A 22,856-nucleotide genomic window follows, 5' to 3' on the forward strand; every position below is an offset into this window, starting at 1 on the left:
AAATACACAGATTTAAAGAGTCCGTAATTTGCTTTCTAATGATCATGATCTTTTCCTCAAAGAAGTTCATAAATTTATCACTGCTGAAGTGAAAGCCGTTGTCTCTTGGGGAATGCTGCTTGTTAGTTAGCTTTGTGACAGTATCAAAAATACATTTTGGATTGTTCTTATTTTCCTCAATTAAGTTGGAAAAATAGGATGATCGAGCAGCATTGAGGGCTCTTCGATACTACACAGTTCCAGTTTGGTGTAGCGCCATTTCCATTCCATTTCTGAAAGCTTGCTTCAGAGCTCGGGTATTTTCTGTATACCAGGGAGCTAGTTTCTTATGACAAATGTTTTTTTGTTTTTAGGGGTGCGACTGTATCTAGGGTATTGCGCAAGGTTAATGGTCATGTGGTTAACCGATTTTTGTACCCTGACGTTCTTGGGTATGTGGAGGGAGTCTGGAAGGGGATCTAGGAATCTTTGGGTTGTCCGAGAATTTATAGCATGGCTTTTGATGATCCTTGGTTGGGGTCTGAACAGATTATTTGTTGCTATTGCAAACGTAATAAAATGGTGGTCTGATAGTCCATGATTATTTGGGAAAACGTTAAGAACCACAATAAGATCACCCTATTGCAGGAGAACTTTCCTGCAATGCTGGACATTTCAAACTTGTAGTGTATTTGAGGTTTAAAAAGGCTTCTGAAGTTTTTAATTTCCACTTTGAAATTTCATACATTTTCGTAAGGGAAAATCAAGTATCAACCCCTACCAAAATGTCCATTAATTATATTCCACATAATAATTTACATTTCCTGTTACTGCAGGATTATTTTCCTGCTGTAGCAAACTGGCTCAAATTGAGTTCCTACATCTGTACACACATCCATGCACTCTTGCACGCACATTCACACGCAAACTAAACTGCTTCCTGCCTCTGATTGCGATTTCCTGCGCTTGTCACCAGTGTCTTGCCCTGGTCTCATTATAGATCCCCTGTCTCATAGTACTGTCTCTCATCCTAACGTAAACAAAAAAAAGAGCTACTGCAACCCTCCCCTTCAATCCCCTTCAAAACTCCCCTACAATCAGATACACGACTTGCAAAACGGAAGGGCCTTTACATTTCACCAGGAGCTTTAACTTTGGTGTGACATGAATGTGGTGCTCTCTCCTTTCTCTAGGTTATGACATGTCTACGTTCATCAGACGTTACGGCCGCTACCTCAATGAGAGGGCCTTTGCCTATCGCCAGATGGCTTTCGACTTCACCAAAGTCAAGAAGGGGTCAGTCACTTCCCTGTCTCTCCTCGTCACTGAGGCCCACCTGTTGTTCACCTCGTCACTGAGGCCCACCTCATACTGTCATTCACCTCGTCACTGAGGACATTTTGTAATTTACCTCATCCATGAGGCCCTCGTTATGCTTTCCCCTGTGTGTTTCCTCCACAGTGCTGAAGGGGTGATGAGGACAATGGCTCCAGACAAGCTGTTAAAAGGCATGCCCGTCCTGCAGACCCAGATCGACACACTGCTGGAGTTTGATGTGAGTTGGACATGCTGTTTATCATTGATCTGTTTACAACTGTCTGCCTGCCTGTCTGTCTGTGGGCCTTTGGTCATTTGTGAATAAGCTGACCACTGTACTATGTCAGCTCACAAATAATACTGTTTACCTGTTGTTTATTTTCCTGTGTTACATTTTCTCTTTCTCTCTCTCTCGCTCAATAACAATGATGCTATCTGTTTTATTGACCCTGATATTTCTGTGGGGGTGTACAATGTTTTAGTACAACAGAATATTGCTGGAGTTTAATCTTCTGTTGAACTACATGAATAAAACGCTTTTAAAACGTCTCTCTCTCTCCCAGGTCCACCCCAAGGAGCTGAATAACCCTATCATCAACGCAGCGTTCCTGCTGCTCTTCAAGGATCTGGTCAAGCTGTTTGCCTCCTACAACGATGGGGTAATCAATCTATTAGGTGAGCTAGACATGTCATTGGGTGCATCCCAAATGGCACCGTATTTCCTTTATAGTGCACCACTTTTGACCAGAGACCTATGGGCCCTGGTCAAACGTAGTGTACTATTAAGGGAATAGGGTGCCATTTGGGAAGCAGACCAATTAAAATATAAGTTACTTCCTTTCACCGTGTGGCGATTTAGAAGATGCTCTTATTCTTAACAACTGTTAAATGTCTGTAGAGAAATACTTTAAGATGAAGAAGAGCGACTGCAAGGAGGCCTTGGAGATCTATAAGAGGTTCCTGACCAGGGTCACCAAGATCGGAGAGTTCATGAAGCTCGCTGAGGTAAAGGAAACTTCCTAACCGATTAGGCTGTATTCTAACTAACTTATATCCAAGTGAAACTCACACCGGGATTGCTCACACACAGTGTCTGTCTCTATTTGGAACGTAAGGTTATGATGCACGGATATGATTGTGAAGTTGTCTCTTGTGTGTGTTCTGTTCCACAGACAGTCGGTGTCGAAAAAAATGACATTCCAGACATCAACTATGTAAGTCACTGGTCTTTGTGCTTTCTCTCTGGAAGGATGATGGCATAGTTGTAACACACACACACATCCATCCTAATCTTCCTCCTGCGATCTCAGTGTCTGCACCCTCGAGTGGTGACGAATCTCATAGACTCAGACGATGAGGACTGTCCCTTTAAGCCTATCGAGGACCCGGTAACCATAGAGACATGGAGTGGCTTGGCAGAGTGCCTGTTTGGGAGGATGGGGTTTTGGCATGGGATAATTCTGCAGACTGACACTTCTGACTGCAGTGTATGTCTGTGTGTGTATTTGCATGTGTGTGTGCTTCCGTGCACAAACGACTGAAGAGTTTAAGTAAAATATTCCTGAACACTTCATTCTACAGGCCGTTGAGTTCATAGAAAAGTGGGGTAGTGGGATGAATTCAAAATGAAGGGTCTGGAGTGGTGCTGCCATAGAAATAGAATTGGGTGCTGTGTTATTTGAAGTGTTGGCATGCAGATGAGTAAGGAAGTCAGTCACATAAACCTGTTGTTTCTGTGTCTCTGATTGGTTCTCTCTTCTCTGACCCTCAGGCTCCCAGTAGCATCCTGGAGTCTCTGGAGACACACATGAACAGCTTGGAGGGGAAGAAGGGGTAAGAGGACCCTCTCTAACCACACCATTTTAAAAAGAGCTAAAATGCGGAAATGGCTCTCTTGGTGTCTATACACAGAGAAAATCTGAATTGAGAAATGAGAGGGTGAGAAACTAGATAGACTCATAACTTGGGCTCTATTCACCTTATTTAGCCCTGCCCACTTGAGCCAGTTCCTGATCGAATGCAGCCTGGTCTCATAGACTAGATGTAACATAGTAAATGTAAATCCGGGACAGTATGATTTATTACGTTTGGTATGTTTACATAAGACAAATGGTTACTTAAGGAAAAAATGAAAGTAGGGTGGATGGGTAGGCGTATAATGCGAACAGCAGCCCAAGTCTACAAGTTTAGCAGCCCAAAGTCTACAAGTTTGAATCTCATGATGGACAACATTAGCATTTGAGCAAATTAGCAACTTTTCAACTACTTACAACTTTTAAGCTGCTTTGCAACTACATAGCATGTTAACTAACCCTTCCCCAACCCTAACCTTAACCCTTTTAGCTAACCCTTCCCCTAACCTTAACCCTTTAACCTAACTCCTAAACTTAACCTTAACCCCTAGCCTAGCTAACATTAGCCACCTAGCTAGAACATATCATACATTTTGCAAATTCAGAACATATATCAAAAACTAATTGTAATTGGTTACATATCTTACGAAATTAGTGATGGACAGCCACAAATTAATACATACAATATGAAACTTAACTTATCATACTAAATGGAGTGTCTCGGATTTACTTACAGAAACATACGAAATGCTCTGAGGCCAGGCTGGTTTTCCTCCTTCCAGCCCATTCATAAATAAGCAAAACTATCGTTAAATATGAATTACATTTGTTAAAACTATGAAATAACGCGCACAAAATGTTAAATATATGTTAATTATATGCTGAGGAATATTATTGAAACAAATTATACTTGTTTTCATGTAGTAAGAACACTTCATAATATTAGACTGTGTATAATGCTCATTATCCATACAGGCTATCCCTTTTCAATCAAAGATCAATTATTGAACTGACAGTGTTAGGCACAGAATATCAATGACAAAATACAGAAACTGTGCCTTAATGTTTATGTAGATAACAGTAGGATATTTGCCATCTGAGAATGCTAATTTGGTCATTTCAGCGTCCGAGTGCTATTACTAGTCTTCGTGATAACAAACATTTACATTGTTCAATCATTTCAGTCAACGTAGAATTAACATATCTTTCAAATGTGCACATTATTTATGTGTTTTGAGAAATGTAATTCCTATTTAACGATGGTTCGCTTGTTTGTGAATGGGTGGATAACAATCACCACAAATTGGATGAGCACTTGTTGCCAGGCTGAATCCTATCTCAACACCACAGTTCTGAAGACAGTTTTGTGTTAACTTTTCCTTTAATCCTTCTTCTCTCTTTGTTCCTTTCTGCTCATCATTGGGGATCAAAGTGAAGGGTGAGCATGAACGATTCTTTGGGGGTTTGACAGATGAGGGTATTGTAAAGTCATGAAAATAAGTTTAAAAGGTCATTTAAATGTAGATGACTTCAGCTCTGAAAGGTGATATCTTGCACCGATGAAATTTAAATATGAACTATTCCGTCTCTCTTTCAGGTCTCCAACAAAAGTGAGTTGAAGATTACAAATTATTTTCCCTGCCTTTCTATTTCTGGTTATATGTCGACACATAGGTAGTAAAAAGGCTCTCCCTCTCTATTCCAGGGGTCCCCCACCAATAACGTGTCCCCGACCTCCACCCCCGCCAAATCTGCAGCCGCCGTGCCCACCCTAGTGCCGCCCCCCGAAGAAGCCACTGAGTGAGTGACTACTTCCTCTGCCTACCACAGTTTACCTCGTCACCTCAGGGATTTCCTCAGTTCTGGCATTCTATGTGTTCCATTTATTTGGTAAAACTGTGAATAAGAGTCCATTCTTCCTTCCCCTTCCATTCTCTCTCTATCCCTTTATCTCGCTCTAGTTCTCTGTTGGATCTGGACCCTCTGTCCTCCTCTGGTCCGTCAGCAGGAGCCTCAGCAGCCCCTATGTCCTGGGGAGGTAATGTCCCACATCAAAACTTGATCGTTTCATTCTTAATGGAACTACCAGTAAGTTTGAATTATCTAATGAACATTAATATAATTGCGTTTTCCTCCATCACCTTCTCTCATGCTGTTCCGGGGATGCTGCCACAGACCTCCTTGGATCAGGTGAGTGTTATCCCACAGTGCCCCTGGCTTTAACATCTCTAGTGTATTAACATTAACAGAGCGTGTCATCTCTAGATCTCCCAATGTGTTTCATAGTGTTGCTCTAGTCTCAATAGTCTATTTCTCTCTCTTTGTTTCTCTCTGCTCTCTATCCCTCCCCCACATCCCCTGGTTTGGTTCCTTCGGGGCTTTAATTCTGGGGTTGATTTTGTTTTTCGGTTGTTTCTTTGAAATTGGGTTGATTTGATACCTTGATTTGGTTCTAACGGGGCATTTCTGGTTGCTTTGGTTCCTATGGGGTATTTTGGGGGATGATTTCTGGGGGTTGTTTTGGTACCTTGTTTTGGGTTTGGTTGGTACACCACGTGGGTACCTGCAGAAATGGGCGAGTCCATGCTTCCTGACCCCACCCTCGCTGTAGACACCGCTCCCTCTCCCGCGGGGGTAACGCCCACCCCTGTAGCCGCAGAGCCAGGAGTCACTCTGGCTCCTCCCCCTAGTGCGGCCGCCACCAACCCCCCCGGTGCGACGAATATGGATCTGCTGGGAGGTCAGTGGGCTTCTGGAGGATTCCCAACCACAGAATCTCTGCTGGACAGCTCAACCCCAACCAACCCTCCACATGCACACACAGGAGATGTAGTGTTCTCTACCTGCATGTACACACACTAACGCACATGTTTAGTCTCTGCATGTACATACACACAGTGACCCAGATACCCCAAAACAAACACATCCATTTGGGAAGAACATGTCAAGCAACACACATACTGGTATGCATTTATTTTTTAACATCTTGTGCTGTATTCTAACTGACTTATATGACACAGATCTACACACAGAGACAAGCATGCTCACACTTGTAGACCCACACAGACATGCTACCCATACATTTTCACATGCTTCATTTTGTTTGATAGTCCGACAGCTTTTTCTTAACTTCAGAGAAAAGCCAAACTATCAAACAGAGTCATGTTCTTTATTGCCGCCTAAAAGACACATTGCTTTGCTTCTGGTTCCATTCTGTGGCCTGCTTGTCCGGTTATGTAGTGCAACAGACCTAGTTACCGCTTTCTAGTTTAGTTGTAGCTAAAGCCCGCCTTCCATAGCCTTCCATAGCCTTCCATAGGCCTTGCTGTGCCTCCAGTCTGTATTCTCATTTGTCCTTCACCGGTCAATCATTCATGCCACAAAGTAAATGTTTTGTAACTAATCTAAACTGAATTTATTACAGTAATCAAAAGATGGCTCAGTTGAATAGTATCTCTCTGCAATATATCTCTCTGCAATAAAATACGTACAGTGCCTTGCGAAAGTATTCGGCCCCCTTGAACTTTGCGACCTTTTGCCACATTTCAGGCTTCAAACATAAAGATATAAAACTGTATTTTTTTGTGAAGAATCAACAACAAGTGGGACACAATCATGAAGTGGAACGACATTTATTGGATATTTCAAACTTTTTTAACAATTCAAAAACTGAAAAATTGGGCGTGCAAAATTATTCAGCCCCCTTAGGTTAATACTTTGTAGCGCCACCTTTTGCGTCTCTATCAGTTTTGCACATCGAGTGCAGCTCGAGCTCAGTGAGGTTGGATGGAGAGCATTTGTGAACAGCAGTTTTCAGTTCTTTCCACAGATTCTCGATTGGATTCAGGTCTGGACTTTGACTTGGCCATTCTAACACCTGGATATGTTTTTGAACCATTCCATTGTAGATTTTGCTTTATGTTTTGGATCATTGTCTTGTTGGAAGACAAATCTTCGTCCCAGTCTCAGGTCTTTTGCAGACTCCATCAGGTTTTCTTCCAGAATGGTCATGTATTTGGCTCCATCCATCTTCCCATCAATTTTAACCATCTTCCCTGTCCCTGCTGAAGAAAAGCAGGCCCAAACCATGATGCTGCCACCACCATGTTTGACAGTGGGGATGGTGTGTTCAGCTGTGTTGCTTTTACGCCAAACATAACGTTTTGCATTGTTGCCAAAAAGTTCAATTTTGGTTTCATCTGACCAGAGCACCTTCTTCCACATGTTTGGTGTGTCTCCCAGGTGGCTTGTGGCAAACTTTAAACAACACTTTTTATGGATATCTTTAAGAAATGGCTTTCTTCTTGCCACTCTTCCATAAAGGCCAGATTTGTGCAATATACGACTGATTGTTGTCCTATGGACAGAGTCTCCCACCTCAGCTGTAGATCTCTGCAGTTCATCCAGAGTGATCATGGGCCTCTTGGCTGCATCTCTGATCAGTCTTCTCCTTGTATGAGCTGAAAGTTTAGAGGGACGACCAGGTCTTGGTAGATTTGCAGTGGTCTGATACTCCTTCCATTTCAATATTATCGCTTACACAGTGCTCCTTGGGATGTTTAAAGCTTGGGAAATCTTTTTGTATCCAAATCCGGCTTTAAACTTCTTCACAACAGTATCTCGGACCTGCCTGGTGTGTTCCTTGTTCTTCATGATGCTCTCTCCGCTTTTAACGGACCTCTGAGACTATCACAGTGCAGGTGCATTTATACGGAGACTTGATTACACACAGGTGGATTGTATTTATCATCATTAGTCATTTAGGTCAACATTGGATCATTCAGAGATCCTCACTGAACTTCTGGAGAGAGTTTGCTGCACTGAAAGTAAAGGGGCTGAATAATTTTGCACGCCCAATTTTTCAGTTTTTGATTTTTTAAAAAAGTTTGAAATATCCAATAAATGTCGTTCCACTTCATGATTGTGTCCCACTTGTTGTTGATTCTTCACAAAAAAATACAGTTTATATCTTTATGTTTGAAGCCTGAAATGTGGCAAAAGGTCGCAAAGTTCAAGGGGGCCGAATACTTTCGCAAGGCACTGTATATTACATATCTTATGCCTGACATTACATTACAAGTATTTAATATAGTTACAGTATATTAAGTCAATTAAATACCTAACAAAGTGAAAGTAGTATTTCTAAACTCTGCTTAGAGGCACAGACCATCTTTTAGGTGGCTTCTTCCTTTTCTGACTTACTCTCTTTATTGTCTGGCTTGTTTCTTTTCTCCGTCCTTTTCTCTCCGTGCCTCTCGCTGTACCTCTCTCTCTGTCGTCTGTGTGTGTGTGTGTTGGGTATCAGATGCGTTTTCGACCCCTGCTCCCGCCTCTGATGCCTCTGCCGCTGCCGAGGGCGGGGCTCCGGCCCCCACGCCAACCCCAGCTGCCGACGCTGCAGCCGGTGGGTTGCAGGACGTGTGTCTCTGTCGGTGTAAATGGCTGTGTGTATAGTTTTGTGGCTGTGTGTGTGTTTGGCTGTATTTGAGTGCTCGGTGCATCCGTGCTTATGTGTTTTTGTGTATGGAGAGTGTGTTTCAACAGTTGATCCCATTGCTGTGAGCGGGTGTAGCTAGTTTCCCTAGAAAGGTGGTGCTGCTGTTTGTTTCTGGGCATTGTTGTTGCTGTTACTATGGAGATTGTTGCTGAGGTTGATTTTAGGACAGTGGTTGACCACCATGCTTAGATACCCCCTGGGGTTTCCTTTCACGCTGTAAATCTCAAAATACATCTGCAAGCTCTGTGGTTACACTCTGTAAATCTGGTCTAGTATGGGTATTTCAGAGAGTAATATGAGAGAGTGTGAATACTACTAATACTGCTTTCTCCAATATGTTTCCCTCTTTTCACAAATTGTGTTATTTTCTTATCATTTTTCATCAGACATGCTTATTTTCCAGATTCTCTTGATCATACGGTACTTCATAGTGTTTTACATGTACTGTATGTTTATGAAGAATATGGAGCTGTGAATTCCCTAACTAAGCCTGTATCTTCAGAATTTCAGCCGAATGCACCTATTCCTCCTCCCTATTTCACAGAATACAGCTCTTGCCATACCTCTAGGTTTATTTCACACTGTGTTATGGTGGTTGTGTAATATCTCCATCCCCCTTGTCATCCCCTCCCTGGTTCTTTCCTCCCAAAGACCCCTTTGCCCCCACTGGTAGCAGCTCAAATGCAGTAGGCCCAGGGCTGGACCTGTTTGCCATGATGCCAATGGAGAACAACTGCTTTAACTCAGTGGCGCCCCCTCCTGCCCCCTCAATCACCATCGCAGCACCCATCCCCCCCACCACCCCATCGATAGACCTCTTCAGTGGTAAATGTTTACACGTGTGTGTGTGGTACTTTTTATTTAACATTTTCTTCTCTTTTGTCCTTGTCCTCTACTCTGCATCTGTGTCCTATCGTCTCCTGCATTTTACCCGTCAACTGCATTGTCCCTTTCTCTTTGTGAGGCTAACTTGCACACATCACGCTTCCTCTGCTTCCTTTCAGCTTGGATGCATTCTCCCCAGCTGCCTCTCTGCTCCTGCATTGGCTTTCAATCACAGTTGTTAATCTAATGAGTCATTGTTTGTAGTCTGCTGTTCTCATTTAAATTGTGTGTGTGTGTGTGTGTTGTGTACTTGTCCTGTAGCTATGTTTGATTCAATGCCAGATCCAAGCTTCACCAAAGCAGACCCTGCCCCCACTGTTGACATGTTTGGAGCAGGTACCCAAACTCACGCCATCTGCCTTCTTTCTCAGCATGTGTTTGGAGTGCTGTTTTTTTATATGTACATTTGTGAATTATTGTAATTCAAGGATACTTATTGTATTTTGTTGTTTGTGTGAGTTTGTTTAGTTGGTATGGGTTTGTTTGGTTGTGTGAGTGTGACATTTGCACATAATTCTAACCCTCCTCTACCCCTCCCCTTACAACAGATGCATTCTCCTCCCCTGCCCCCTTCCTCTCCTCAGACCCCCCAACTGACAAGGGGGCGATCATAGACATGTTTGGGGGTGGGTAAATGTACACCCCCCCCCCACCTCTAACTATCCCCCTTGCTATTGATCGACGATCTTCAAATGAGTGGCCTTTTGTAAAAATGTTTTCGAAGCAGGAAAGCCCTAACTTTAACTGATTATTTGATTGATTCTTTTCATCATGTCATTCACCTTCATCAGCATTTCTCATTCCGTTTCTCTGTATGTTTTTGGTGACCAATAAAGTTGCTACTGAAGTTAAGTTGTTAGCTGCGGTATTCAGGATGGACTTTGGATCTGACTTTTCAACGTCCTCTACATAATTTTGAGATTGTATTGCTTAGTAGATGTAGACTTGTCACAGCATATTGGGATCAAAGGAGTTTCTATTGGTGTGTTTGAGACTATTGGCTGTGTACGTGTGTTTACCTGTGTATGTCTACTGTCCTATCTGACAATGATAACGCTGTTCTATCTGTTTGGCATTCCTAGTGTGGAGCCGATGGCTGACTTCTTAACTCTTCTCTGTCCTCATGCTGCACTGTTAATGGCTTGGCCCACCTTGGCCTGGTATGGTTTGGTTTGATCCATTAGACTCCACCGGTGGAGAAACCCAACCTGCTGCACCTGCAGCTGCCTCTGGTGCTGAGCTGATGGCAGGTAATGTACCTACTGATGCACGACACACCCACGAGGCATGACACAAACAACAGGCATGACCCATTCCCATTGTATTAAAGACATATAACAGTAAATACACCACATATAGGGTTACAAAGGTAGGGTGTATTACTGGAAACTTTCTAAATTTACCAGTAAACGACTTGATCTTTGGTTACTTTCAAGGTTTATTTGGATTTCTATCAGATGACATCAAGTGGCCTTTTTGGGTACTTTGGATATATAATATAATCTTAATTAAATGTATATTAGATATAGATTAGGTTATTTGATTATTAATAATTGTGAATAATAATTATAATAAATATAGTCATTATATATAATTATTTATATATATATATATATACACACACACACACACACACACACACACACACACACACACACACACACACACACACACACACACACACATGGAATCATGTAGTAACCAAAAATAGTGTAAAACAAAACAAAATGTATTTTAGATTCTTTAAGTAGCCACCCTTTGCCTTGATGACAGCTTTGCACACTCTTTGCATTTTCTCAACCACCTGGGATGCATTTCAATTGACAGGTGTGCCTTGTTAAAAGTTAATTTGTGGAATTTCTTTCCTTCTTAATGCATTTGAGCCAATCAGTTATGTTGTAATTAGGTAGGGGTGGTATACAGAAGACAGCCCTATTTGGTAAAAGACCAAGTCCATATTATGGCATGAACAGCTGAAATAAGCAAAGAGAAATGACAGTCCTTCATTACTTTAAGACCTGAAGGTCAGTCAATACAGAAAATGTCAAGAACTTTGAAAGTTTCTTCAAGTGCAGCCGCAAAACCATCAAGCGCTATGATGAAACTGTCTCTCATGAGGACCGCCACAGGAAAGGAAGACCCAGAGTTACCTCTGCTGTGGAGAATAAGTTCATTAGCGTTACCAGCCTCATAAATTGCAGCCCAAATAAATGTTTCAGAGTTCAAGTAACACAGATATGAACATCAACTGTTCAGAGGAGACTGCATGAATCAGGCCTTCATGGTCAAGTTGCTGCAGAGAAACCACTACTAAAGGACACCAATAAGAAGAAAAGACTTGCTTGGGTCACGAGCAACAGACATTAGACCGGTGGAAATCTGTCTTTTGGTCTGGTGAGGCCAAATTTGAGATTTTTGGTTCTAACCGCCGTGTCTTTGTGAGACGCAGAGTATGTGAAAGGATGATCTCCTCATGTGTGGTTAAAACCGTGAAGCACAGAGGAGGTGGTGTGGGGGTGCTTTGCTGGTGACACTGTCAGTGATTTATTTAAAATTCAAGGCACACTTAACTAGGATGGCTACCACAGCATTCTGCAGCGATACGCCATCCCATGTGGTTTGCGCAAAGTGGGACTATCATTTGTTTTTCAACAGAACAATAACCCAAAACACACCTCCAGGCTGTGTTGTTTGTACAGATGAACGTGGTACCTTCAGGCATTTGGAAATTGCTCCCAAGGATGAACCAGACTTGTGGAGGTCTACAATTTATTTTCTGAGGTCTTGGCTGATTTATTTTGATTTTCCCATGATGTCAAGCAAAAGAAGCACTGAGTTTGAAGGTAGGCCTTGAAATACATCCACAAGTACACTTCCAATTGACTTAAATGATGTCAATTAGCCTATCAGAAGCTTCTAAAGCCATGACACCATTCCTGGAATTTTCCAAGCTGTTTAAAGGCACAGTCAACTTAGTGTATGTACACTTCTGACCCACTGGAATTGTGATACAGTGAATTATAAGTGAAATAATCTGTCTGTAAACAATTGTTGGAAAAATTTACTTGTGTCATGCACAAAGTAGATGTCCTAACCGACTTGCCAAACCTATAGTTTGTAAACAAGAAACAGGTTTTAATGACTCCAACCTAAGTGTATGTAAACTTACGACTTCAACTGTACATATGAGATAAGTAATGCAATATACGTAAACATTCTTAAAGTGGCATTATTAAAGTGACTAGTGTTCCATTTATTAAAGTGGCCAATGATATCAAGTCTGTAGGTAGGCATCCGCCTCTCTGTGCTAGTGATGGCTGTTAAACAATCTGATGGCCTTGAGATAGAAGCTGTTTTTCAATCTCTCTGTCCCAGCATTGATGCACCTGTACTGACCTCGCCTTCTGGATGGAAGCAGGGTGAACAGGCAGTGGCTTCGGTGGTTAATGACCTTAATTATATTTTTTGCCCTCCTGTGACATCGGGTGTTGTCGGTGTCTTGGAGGGCAGGTAAGGGCTATTTTGACCAAGATGGGAGAGTGATGGAGTGTTGCATCAGATGACCTAGCCTCCACAATCACCCAACCTCAACCCAATTGAGTTGGACCACAGAGTGAAGGAAAAGCAGCCAAGAAGTGGCCAGCATATGTGGGAACTCCTTCAAGACCGTTGAAAATGCATTCCTCATGAAGCTGGTTGAGAGAATTCCAAGACTGTGTAAAGCTGTCATCAAGAGTGTGCAAAGCGGTCATCAAGAGTGTACAAAGCTGTCATCAAGAGTGCGCAAAGCTGTCATCAAGGCAAAGTGTGGCTACTTTGAAGAATTTCAAGTATAAAATGTATTTTGATTTGTTTAACACTTTTGCTGGTTACTACCTGATTCCATGTGTTATTTCATAGTTTTGATGTCTTCACTATTATTCTACAATGTATAAAATAGTAAAAATAAAGAAACTCTTGAATGAGTAGGTGTGTCCAAACTTTTGACTGGTACTGTGTATGAACACGTCTGTCTGAATGAATACATCCTGAGTGTATGTATCTTGTGAACGTACCTTGGTTTTATGGCCAATGCACATGCTGTTGTGTATGGTCATTCTCATTCTAGATTCTTTCCATAGATGTCTCTCTCTGTTGAGGCGTGCATTGGTTGACTTTTTCACATTTTACCGTGGCAACGTTCCCTGTGCTTACCAGGTTTATGATCAAGGCTGTCACTGCCCTGCATGTTATGTAAATGACGACCTGCAAGTACTACTGCTTAAGCCTTAACTCTCTCTCTCTCTCTCCTCCATCTCTCTTTCTCTCGCAACATTTGTCATCTCTTAACTCACTCCATTATTTTTCCCTCCACTACTGTCCTTCTGTCCCTTTCTTCTTACCATTACATCCTGTCCCTCTTTCCCTCCCTCCCTCTGTTCTCTCTCTTTCCCTCTGCACTTTATCTCACTCACTTGCGCGCTCTCTCTCACACTCTTTGTTCTCTCTCACGTTCTATTTCTCTCTTTCTCTCTCGTCCCTCTATTGCTCCTCTCTCTCTCCATCTGGCTCTGGGGCTGGCTCATTGCTTGCTTCCTGCTCTCTGATTGGGTGAGTGTTCTGGCTCATTGATGCGCTGTTTCCCACAGTGCATTGCTGCATTGCAGTAAGAGAGCGACTGCTGCTGTTATTTTCCCTCTGCTCTGACAGATGCCTGATAAACAGGGTGTGTGAGATGCTCACATCACAATGCCCATTTAGCTTGGCACTGTTTCCTCCCTCTAGAGTGGTGGCTGCATCCTTACTGTCACCAAGATACAACGGATGATGCCCCATCTCAAACAAGCTAGCTAATAGGATAGTAATACTATTTAGTAGAGTTGAGTAGACAGCATATTTATGCTGTTGATTTATATTACATGGAGAGTATCACTTAAACTGTGTGTGTGTGTGTGTGTGTGTGTGTGTTGAGGCACAGTATAAGCCCTCAGTCATACTGAGTATCAGTATGAGAACTTGCCTCTTGTTAACATTCCAATGTTGTGCTCCTCTCTGATCACTGTTGTCATGGAGACCCTCTCGATGGGTTGTCATGGTAATCCCACTCGTAAGGAGGACCCCTCTGTTATGATCAGAGAGGATTATTGTGGCTGTTTCTCACCTCTCTCTCTCTCTCTCTCTCTCTCTCTCTCTTCCCCCCCCATGTGTCTCCTGTAGCGTTTGATGGTCTAGGGGATGTGTTGATGCCTGCCATGACGCCCCAGACTGGGGCCGCCTCATCTCCAGTTAAACATATGGGAGGGGACCTAGACGCCACCATGGCTAGCATGGCTAGCAGTAAGTCTCTGAACAAAGTCTCTGAGCAGACACAGGACAGGGATTGTCAATTTGGCCTGAATAATTTCAGCATCATGGTGCTGTCCATCTATGCATAGACATGTTCCTATAACCAATCTCACCTTATTGTAACGTTACTTACACTCAGTGGACCATTTATTAGGTACACCCATCTAGTACTGGGTCAGACCAGTACTTTGCCTCTAGAACAGCCTGAATTATTTGGGGCACCGTTGACACCAGGCAGGATGGGGCCATGGACTCGTGCTGCTAATGCCAAATCCTGACTCTGCCATCAGCATGGCACAACACGAACCGGGATTCCTCGAACCAGGCAGTGGTCCACTCCTCAATTGTCCAGTGTTGGTGATCGTGTGCTCACTGGAGCCGCTTTGTTTTTATCTGATCGGAGTGGAACCCTGTGTGGCCGTCTACAGCAATAGCCCATCCGTGACAAGGACCGACGGGTTGTGCGTTCTAAGATGCCGTTCTGCACACCTCAGTTGTACTGCACTATTATTTGCCTGTTTGTAACCCACCTGTTAGCTTGCACCGACGATCATAGCAAGCTCAAAGACGCTTAGGTCACTTGTTTTGCCCAATCTAACGTTCAATCGAACAGGAACCGAATGCTTCGATACCTGTCTGCCTACTTTATATGGCTAGCCATGGGCACGTGACTCACTGTCTGTAGGAGCAAACCTTTTACATGAACGGCTACTGAGTGTACATGGTAGTTACATAGCCAGATACAGTAGAGGTACAATAATGTTACATAGCCAGATACAGTAGAGGTACAATAATGTTACATAGCCAGATACAGTAGAGGTACAATAATGTTACATAGCCAGATACAGTAGAGGTACAATAATGTTACATAGCCAGATACAGTAGAGGTACAATAATGTTACATAGCCAGATACAGTGTAATTACAATAATGTTACATAGCCAGATACAGTGTAATTACAGTAGAGGTACAATAATGTTACATAGCCAGATACAGTGTAATTACAGTAGAGGTACAATAATGTTACATAGCCAGATACAGTGTAATTACAGTAGAGGTACAATAATGTTACATAGCCAGATACAGTGTAATTACAGTAGAGGTACAATAATGTTACATAGCCAGATACAGTGTAATTACAGTAGAGGTACAATAATGTCACATAGCCAGATACAGTGTAATTACAGTAGAGGTACAATAATGTTACATAGCACTCGCAACTGTTATAAGATATTAAATGTACATTATTTTGTCTGACTGGGAAATGTCTTATTTTCTCTCTTTCAGATCTGGGAATGGGGAGCCAAAAAACGTACGTTTTTCCTGTTTTGAGGATGTGTCACTTTGTGTTTCGACATGTAACTTAATGTCATGGATTACATTCACATGGCATTTTCCAAGCGCTCAATGAGCTTTACATTTTAAGAGGTTGGGGGCCTCTGTCTTTTCTTCCTCTCTTTCTATTTGCTTACTGACTGATTGACATCTCTTCCGCAGGGGGGAGAACACGATGGGAAGTGGAGGCTGGTCAACTCCTCAGGTAGCTCCTCCAAGTTGGGGCGCTCCCATGGTAAATCTGGTCTTTGTCATATAGCATGGAGTGCAGCCACATGGCAGTGACAGGCATGGCATGGAGCCAATCACACGCACCTCTCCTCTCTGACTCTCCAGGGTGGTCCAATCACATTTGGAATATGGACATTTGGAATTTGGTGTTTGGTTTAAAGGGGTGAACATTTTGTGGGAAAACTAAGGGGTTGGACTGGGAATACTGGAGAGCTCTGAGCGGGCTGAGGTTTGTCCCAAACCAAGGAGCTGCTTGTGAAACCACTCCCCTCCCTTTCTTCCCTTAAAGTTCTGACCTCAAACAAGCCACCTGACCCCAAAATGCCCCGTTCATCTGCATATTTCCTTATTTCAATCCCCATTTTTTGAGCAACAGCTCCTCTCCCCAGTGTCCAAACGAAACACAATACAAATTTAGATCGCTTTATCTTCATAATTTAATTGCTGCACTAACCATTAGTCAAGAAAGCTTTTGCTATAGGGTCTGTAGTTACTGTATTAACCTATGGCTTCAGCTGTTCATTTCAGCCAAAGCCTCACCACTGACATGAATATCAGATAACCAGTCGCTGATTTAAACTGGCTTGCCTGATCCATGTATTCTTATGATTGACCCTGTGGTCTTCAAATGCTTCTGAGCAAATCACCTGAACCTGATTTAAGAGGTTAGAGTGTTTTTATGTGCTTTGCTGTTCTCTCTCTGCGTGCGTCTTAAAATGTTTTTTTTTATGTCTTTGTCTATGTTTACTATGTGTGCGTGTCAGTGATATGTCTGTGTGTTTGTTGTTGCAGTGTTGTCTTTACTGTGCCTGTGTTGTAAGTAGTGTGGTAATTTCCCACCTCCTCTCCCCCACTCCACACCCCTAGAACGTTCCAATGGGATCCCCTTCTTTTATGGGGTCTTACCAAGGATTCAGCATGGTAAGACCACCCCACCCTCAACCTAGGACCATTAGGAGCACCTAAGATGGCCAATGACCCCTTTAGGTGGCCCATGTACGCATCACTAAAATTTCTGCCATAGGGTCTGACTGTTTCCTCTCTCTCAGGGCGGGGCGGCCGGCGCTGGAGCTCCCATGATGCCCATGGTTAGGCCAGGCTTTGGAGCCCCTGCAGCCCCAGGAGCACCGGTAAGACACACACAGAGTACACACAGACATACACACACACACAAAGACACACCTATTTCATGAAACACTGTTCCCTGTGACAGATGGGATCTCCAGGGATGGCCGGGAGCCCGAGGAGGCCTCCGCCCCCCAAGAATGCCCTGGATGACCTCAACATCAAGGACTTCATGTAAACCCCTCTAACCCATCCCTCTGAGGTAGGGTTCTCTCACAGTGGCACCAAACGACATGCACACAATGCATTGAAAAGAGCCAGTTACATAATAATATTGTGGTAATCATCCATCCCTCTGCCTCTGTCTCTTCTCTCCAGAGGTTGTTGTTATGTCTGGAGCTGTGGATGTGGATGTGTGCACCCCCGTCTCCCTCCTGTCACGCCCCAGCCCCTTCAGCCAATCAACCATCAGCACTACGACCCCTGTCCTCTGACTTCCCCGTAACCTCTGTCTGCTGTTGTAACAAAAGCTGTGGATGTGAATCATAGACACAGAAAACTAAACTGTGTATGAGTGTGTGTGTACTTCAATGTTATCCTTTACCTAAACTAAGAAAAAAATGTACCATAAAAAATGATAGTGTATTTAGATTTGTTCTGGAACTCCCACGTGTCAGCTGACTTGGAATGGTGGATCTGTGTTGATTTTCTTGCGCGTTTCCCAGACGAGGATTGTGTTGTTAACCGTGGACTGTGTTCGGTGTGTGTAAACCTCACTGGCCAATCCCTGCCCTATCCTGTCCCTCGCTATCCAATCAAATTCTGTATATTGCTGTCTTTGTAACATCATTCAACACTTAGTTGTACTCCTCTCCATTAATTGAGCCACCCAGCCTCTTTGAGAACAGATGCAGTAATATTGAAATATGTACAACTGTCACCACAAATCTGGGTTTACGAGATGACAAATCATACGACAAAATGTTTTGTTTTTATTTTGTCTATTTTTTTGATTGTGTGTTACATGCAACATTTGTGGACCATGTTCAAATTGACATATGCATTTTAGAATATTTTTAAGTATAGATTATACATATATTTCTTTAATCTTTATTTTGAGAGAAAATGTATCATATATTTTAGTTATGTCTATGAATTCTAGGGTTTTAAAAAATTCAAGCAGTTTCGAAAAATATCTCTCATCTGTATTTGGAGGCAGCACTGAATGCAAACTCAGCCCCCAGTGTTTACTGTGGCTCTCCCTGCTGGTGTGGAGTGTTACTGCATTTGACCATGTCAAGTGAAGTTGATCTAGGCTGCATCCACATACTTTAAAAAATCCTCATTTACTTGTCTCCTTTACTTAACGGCCAATTATCTGAATTGAATTGATAGGTGAAAGGCAATTGGTGAAAACCAACCAGTGGTCATGAAATGAAGGAGACAAGGAAAGGAGGTTTGTAAATATTGTTGGGACACAGCCCATGTCAACCTAAGGCTTAGGTGGCAAACTCATTCCACGGAGGACCGAGTGTCTGCAGGCTTTCGCTCCTACTTTATACTTAATTGATGAATTTAAGGTCACTAATGAGTAGGGAACTCCCCACACGTGGTTGTCTAGGGCTTACTTGAAAGGACAAACCAAAAAAAACAGCAGACACTAGGCACTTCATGGAATAATTTTGACAACCCTGACCTAAGGTCATTGTGGAGCAGTGATCAGTAGAGTTGTATTGTCTCCCGTAGCAACACTCCAGAGGTGTTGGGAACTCGTTAGCTGTAAACCGCTCAGATATACACTGGATGTTCCATGTGTTGTTTTTCTTCCAAAGTGACTATCTTAATCTGTTGTGGGAAAAAAAGTATTGAGAAAGAAAAAGAGGAATAAAACATAAAATAAAAAATGTGGATAACAATATTTGCTATATATTTGGTTGAAGGCAGTGTTTGGTTCTTGGATGGCATCACTCCTCTCCTCTCCCCCACTTGCATGTGAGTCCCTTGAGATGCAATAAAATACAAATACACTGGTGGAAAGACTTCAGGCCTCATCACTTATGTCTCCACTGTTGTCATTCATGCTTGAACATGTTCAGTCCATCACAAGTTTTTGGGGTATTCAATGGTAGGTTTTAATATAAAGACGTTTTATTTTTGCTTTTTTTTTTACATCACTGTTGATCCAATTTTTTTCCAAGCAAAATATATGTTCTGGAAATACTCAACAAAATACACATTTACACTCAAAATATAGACCCTGGAAAAAACTATTCTGATAACAAAAAGAGCATTGGCTAGATAACTGAATCATGTAGACACTAAAAACAAAGATTTACCCAAGAAAAATCATCACCAACGGAACTCATCTTAGCACCCATATTATGTGCACGATGGGTATTTCTTGGAAACAAAAAGCACATGTGACAAAGAAACCTGTTTTTATCGCACCCTAGAATTTTGAGACCTCAGTCTGGATAGGGATCTGTTTGATTGACCAAAGCAAGAAAATCATCCCATATTCCAAAGTTCTATTCCATCTGATCATTCTGTGCTGGCCATTGGTTAGTTTGTCCACCACCACCTCAGCGCTTTGAGGTCTCAGTGAAAGGAGATACATGAATGCATATCTTATTTTTTTCTTACTCTGATCAGTCGGTCATATCCCAGGTGTCTCAGGCCTCCCTACACATGCTGGGATCCCCATGGATCCAGTGGCAGATCTGAGCGTATTTAGGCGGAGTGATCCTCACCGCCACATTATAGTCCCTCTGTTCACCCCCGTCCCCGTCCACCCGGCGGTGCCCTGAGAACACCCCGATAACCTTCCGCTGCCACTTCCCCTTATTGGACCCCACCACTTCCTGTCTGAGGCGGATGTATACACCAGCGCCTGACGCCCCCTGCTGGGCATCACAATGCTGATACAACAGGTCGTCTGACTCCTCCGTCACTGAACAGAAGCGATAGACCACCTTTTCCCCCCCTCCATCCTTTTGTCCTCCCTCTGGCTCGTTGTCGAACCCTGAGAAGTGGATGCGACCCAAGGGGAGGGGCTTTGTAGCGGCCACTACACCCAGTTTCATGTGCTTCTGTTTAATTGCCTGTTTGAGCTCCAGTAGGGCGTAATCGTAGTTGTGGGATATGGCGTTGGTTCTATCTCCTGTGTGTATCCAACCTTTGGGGATGTGGGTTTGTTTTACGCGTGTCCAGTGGAAGGAGGGCTGAGTTTTGGGTTCGGTGCTGCGTTGTACACGGCTGCTTCTGCTACCTTTCTTTCTCTCCCTACCCCCTCCTTGTCCCCTCTCCTTCTTCATGTTCCCTCCTTCACCTCCCTCTGCTCCAGTCTCATCAACCCTGTTCTGTTTCTCCCTTTCTCCCTTCCTCCTTCTCCCTCCTCTCCGTCTCTGCTCCTGTCTCGGTTCTTCTCTATCTATCACATTCCCTTTCTCCTCTTCTCCTACCACTTCCTCTCCTTGCCCCTCTCCTCCTCCTCTCCTCCCTCCTCTCCGTCTCTGCTCCTGTCTCGGTTCTTCTCCATCTATCCCATTCCCTTTCTCCTCTTCTCCTACCACTTCCTCTCCTTGCCCCTCTCCTCCTCCTCTCCTCCCCCCTCTCCTCCTCCCACCCCTCCTACCTCGTTTAGATTTGACCTGTAGGACCCCCACTTTCAGCCTGCGGACCCCCTGCAGGTAGTCCTTCCCATCGTGGACGCAGTGGGCTGCCGTCAGTATGTGTTTTTCAGACACTTGGACCCCGGAGCAGCCCGTGGATAGGCGGACCGCCGTGGAGAACGGGTAGCTGGTGGTGAAGTGGCTGTCCGATATGACAAAGCGTCCGTCCTCGCCATACACCTGACGTTTCCTGCGAGTGTGTGAGGGGGTGTGTAAGGGAGTGTGTGAGGTTGTGTCATTCAGGCCCTGCAGCGTGACGTTGCTGTGTGTGCGCGTGCCGTTCTCGTACACCGTCTCGTATCCCAGCATGCTCTCCAGTGTGGCCCAGTCGGGAGGGGGGAGGGCACTCTGACACTTTATCCCACACCCCCCCTCCTCATCCTCACCTGCCCCCTCAACCTTCCCACCAAACGTGGGGCTCCGCAGATGCACTGTGTGCCTGTCTAGAATTAACGGGACCCTCTGCATGGACCAGCCATACTCTTCATCAACACCATCACCGTGGCCCCCCCAGGCAAGAAGACACAGGGGCAGGGCACAGAGCAGCAGCAGACACAGGGGAATGGGAGTCATCGCACTGCTCCACCAGGGCCTAAAAGACAGAGAGAGGAAGGAAGATTGCGCAAAAATAAACAGGTGACTGGTGTATAAAATAAGGCCAGCAGAGGGCGCTCAATCCCCTACAGTCATCACCATCTGCTTGAGTGTTATCGAAGTATTCTCTGCAAAAGCGTTGTCACCGGCAGATAGCGTTGGTGGTGAAGTCCATTTCGTTGGTGGCACAGGGTGGGAAATTGTTACATTTAATTGGCTCCAACAATAGCCTAAATTCCTCTGATGTTTTACAACTATTCTCTACACAAGGAATATATGATCATACCAAGCTTAAATTCAAATAAATAATTTGTTTGAATGCAGCACAAATTCAAATGCTTGATAAAAAATCTCCATCTGGGCTATGAAAGTGACCAGGAATATGATTTGTTTAATACGTCAACGAATTATGATTAGAGGAATTACTGGATATATCAGACTCACTTAGCATATTAGTGTAATGGTGATGGTGATAAAACCCTGAGACTTTCTCACATTGGTCATAGTAGCCTAATCACACAAAGCAAAGTAAATGATGCAACTGTAAGAGTGGAAATTGGATTTGATAATCACTGATTAGTAATGCTTGATGCGTCTATACGTTCCCGTCTGTCACGTGAATGTATTGAAATGGTAGTTGCTTCTAGAGTTAACAAAACAATCATACCTGCAAGCTTTAGAAAATAAAAGTTGGAGAAGTCAGCAAATTTCCTCTTTAAAAAAAAGGTGTTTTATCCAGTCGGGTACCAGTCAGTGCGTGAAAGACCGCGTCCCATCATCGCCCGCGCATCAAACAACCGGAACGCAACGAAAAGCCGTGAGCGAGATCTTCACTGCACTGAGATTTGCCCATGACGAAGAAAACATTTGATGGAAAAAGGTGCCGCTCGTTCATGTTACAAGATGAGAGCGGGGGAGGTACTCCCTGGTGATGAGGAAAGCGATGAGAAGGAGGACTGAAGTTTAATTCAGTTATTGAGCCCGTGAACTGTGGAATTTTTGTTCAAAAGTAGGAAAATCATATAAAACGTGTTGTTTTCAGCTCCCATAAACGTATTTTCATTCCCCACCTCACACATCTAGTCGAGTTGCTTTGAATTAAGCT

General features: G+C 43.5%; 2 protein-coding genes across 2 annotated transcripts in view; one reads left to right on the forward strand and one right to left on the reverse strand.

The window, feature by feature from the left end:
• LOC139415213 (clathrin coat assembly protein AP180-like) overlaps nucleotides 1-18,660 on the forward strand; it is a 39,221-nt gene extending 20,561 nt beyond the window's left edge. The window contains exons 5-24 of the mRNA XM_071163117.1: nucleotides 1,173-1,275; nucleotides 1,441-1,534; nucleotides 1,860-1,971; nucleotides 2,195-2,301; nucleotides 2,469-2,510; nucleotides 3,068-3,129; nucleotides 4,582-4,587; nucleotides 4,747-4,759; nucleotides 4,855-4,949; nucleotides 5,111-5,187; nucleotides 5,325-5,339; nucleotides 5,719-5,889; nucleotides 8,455-8,553; nucleotides 10,716-10,781; nucleotides 14,728-14,847; nucleotides 16,143-16,167; nucleotides 16,353-16,425; nucleotides 17,471-17,551; nucleotides 17,635-17,748; nucleotides 17,865-18,660. Coding sequence (XP_071019218.1) covers nucleotides 1,173-1,275; nucleotides 1,441-1,534; nucleotides 1,860-1,971; nucleotides 2,195-2,301; nucleotides 2,469-2,510; nucleotides 3,068-3,129; nucleotides 4,582-4,587; nucleotides 4,747-4,759; nucleotides 4,855-4,949; nucleotides 5,111-5,187; nucleotides 5,325-5,339; nucleotides 5,719-5,889; nucleotides 8,455-8,553; nucleotides 10,716-10,781; nucleotides 14,728-14,847; nucleotides 16,143-16,167; nucleotides 16,353-16,425; nucleotides 17,471-17,551; nucleotides 17,635-17,724 — 1,451 coding nt within the window. The 3' untranslated portion in view covers nucleotides 17,725-17,748; nucleotides 17,865-18,660. The remainder of the gene's footprint in view (nucleotides 1-1,172; nucleotides 1,276-1,440; nucleotides 1,535-1,859; nucleotides 1,972-2,194; nucleotides 2,302-2,468; nucleotides 2,511-3,067; nucleotides 3,130-4,581; nucleotides 4,588-4,746; nucleotides 4,760-4,854; nucleotides 4,950-5,110; nucleotides 5,188-5,324; nucleotides 5,340-5,718; nucleotides 5,890-8,454; nucleotides 8,554-10,715; nucleotides 10,782-14,727; nucleotides 14,848-16,142; nucleotides 16,168-16,352; nucleotides 16,426-17,470; nucleotides 17,552-17,634; nucleotides 17,749-17,864) is intronic.
• Nucleotides 18,661-19,593: 933 nt separating this feature from the next.
• Nucleotides 19,594-22,623, reverse strand: LOC139415616 (inactive serine protease 35-like). The gene is made up of 2 exons (XM_071163731.1): nucleotides 22,419-22,623; nucleotides 19,594-21,749 (listed from the first exon to the last, which is right to left on the reverse strand). The coding sequence occupies exon 2, from the start codon at nucleotides 21,728-21,730 to the stop codon at nucleotides 20,159-20,161; it is 1,572 nt and encodes a 523-aa protein (XP_071019832.1). The 5' UTR covers nucleotides 21,731-21,749; nucleotides 22,419-22,623; the 3' UTR covers nucleotides 19,594-20,158.
• Between the last annotated feature and the right edge of the window lie 233 nt (nucleotides 22,624-22,856).

Source organism: Oncorhynchus clarkii, chromosome 8 (genome assembly GCF_045791955.1).
Source record: "Oncorhynchus clarkii lewisi isolate Uvic-CL-2024 chromosome 8, UVic_Ocla_1.0, whole genome shotgun sequence".
In the NCBI taxonomy this organism is placed as follows: Eukaryota; Metazoa; Chordata; class Actinopteri; order Salmoniformes; family Salmonidae; genus Oncorhynchus; species Oncorhynchus clarkii.

Coding starts and splice junctions, on each gene's coding strand:
- LOC139415616 (XM_071163731.1), bottom strand. CDS start 21,730: ATGACTCCCATTCCCCTGTGTCTGCTGCTGCTCTGTGCCCTGCCCCTG.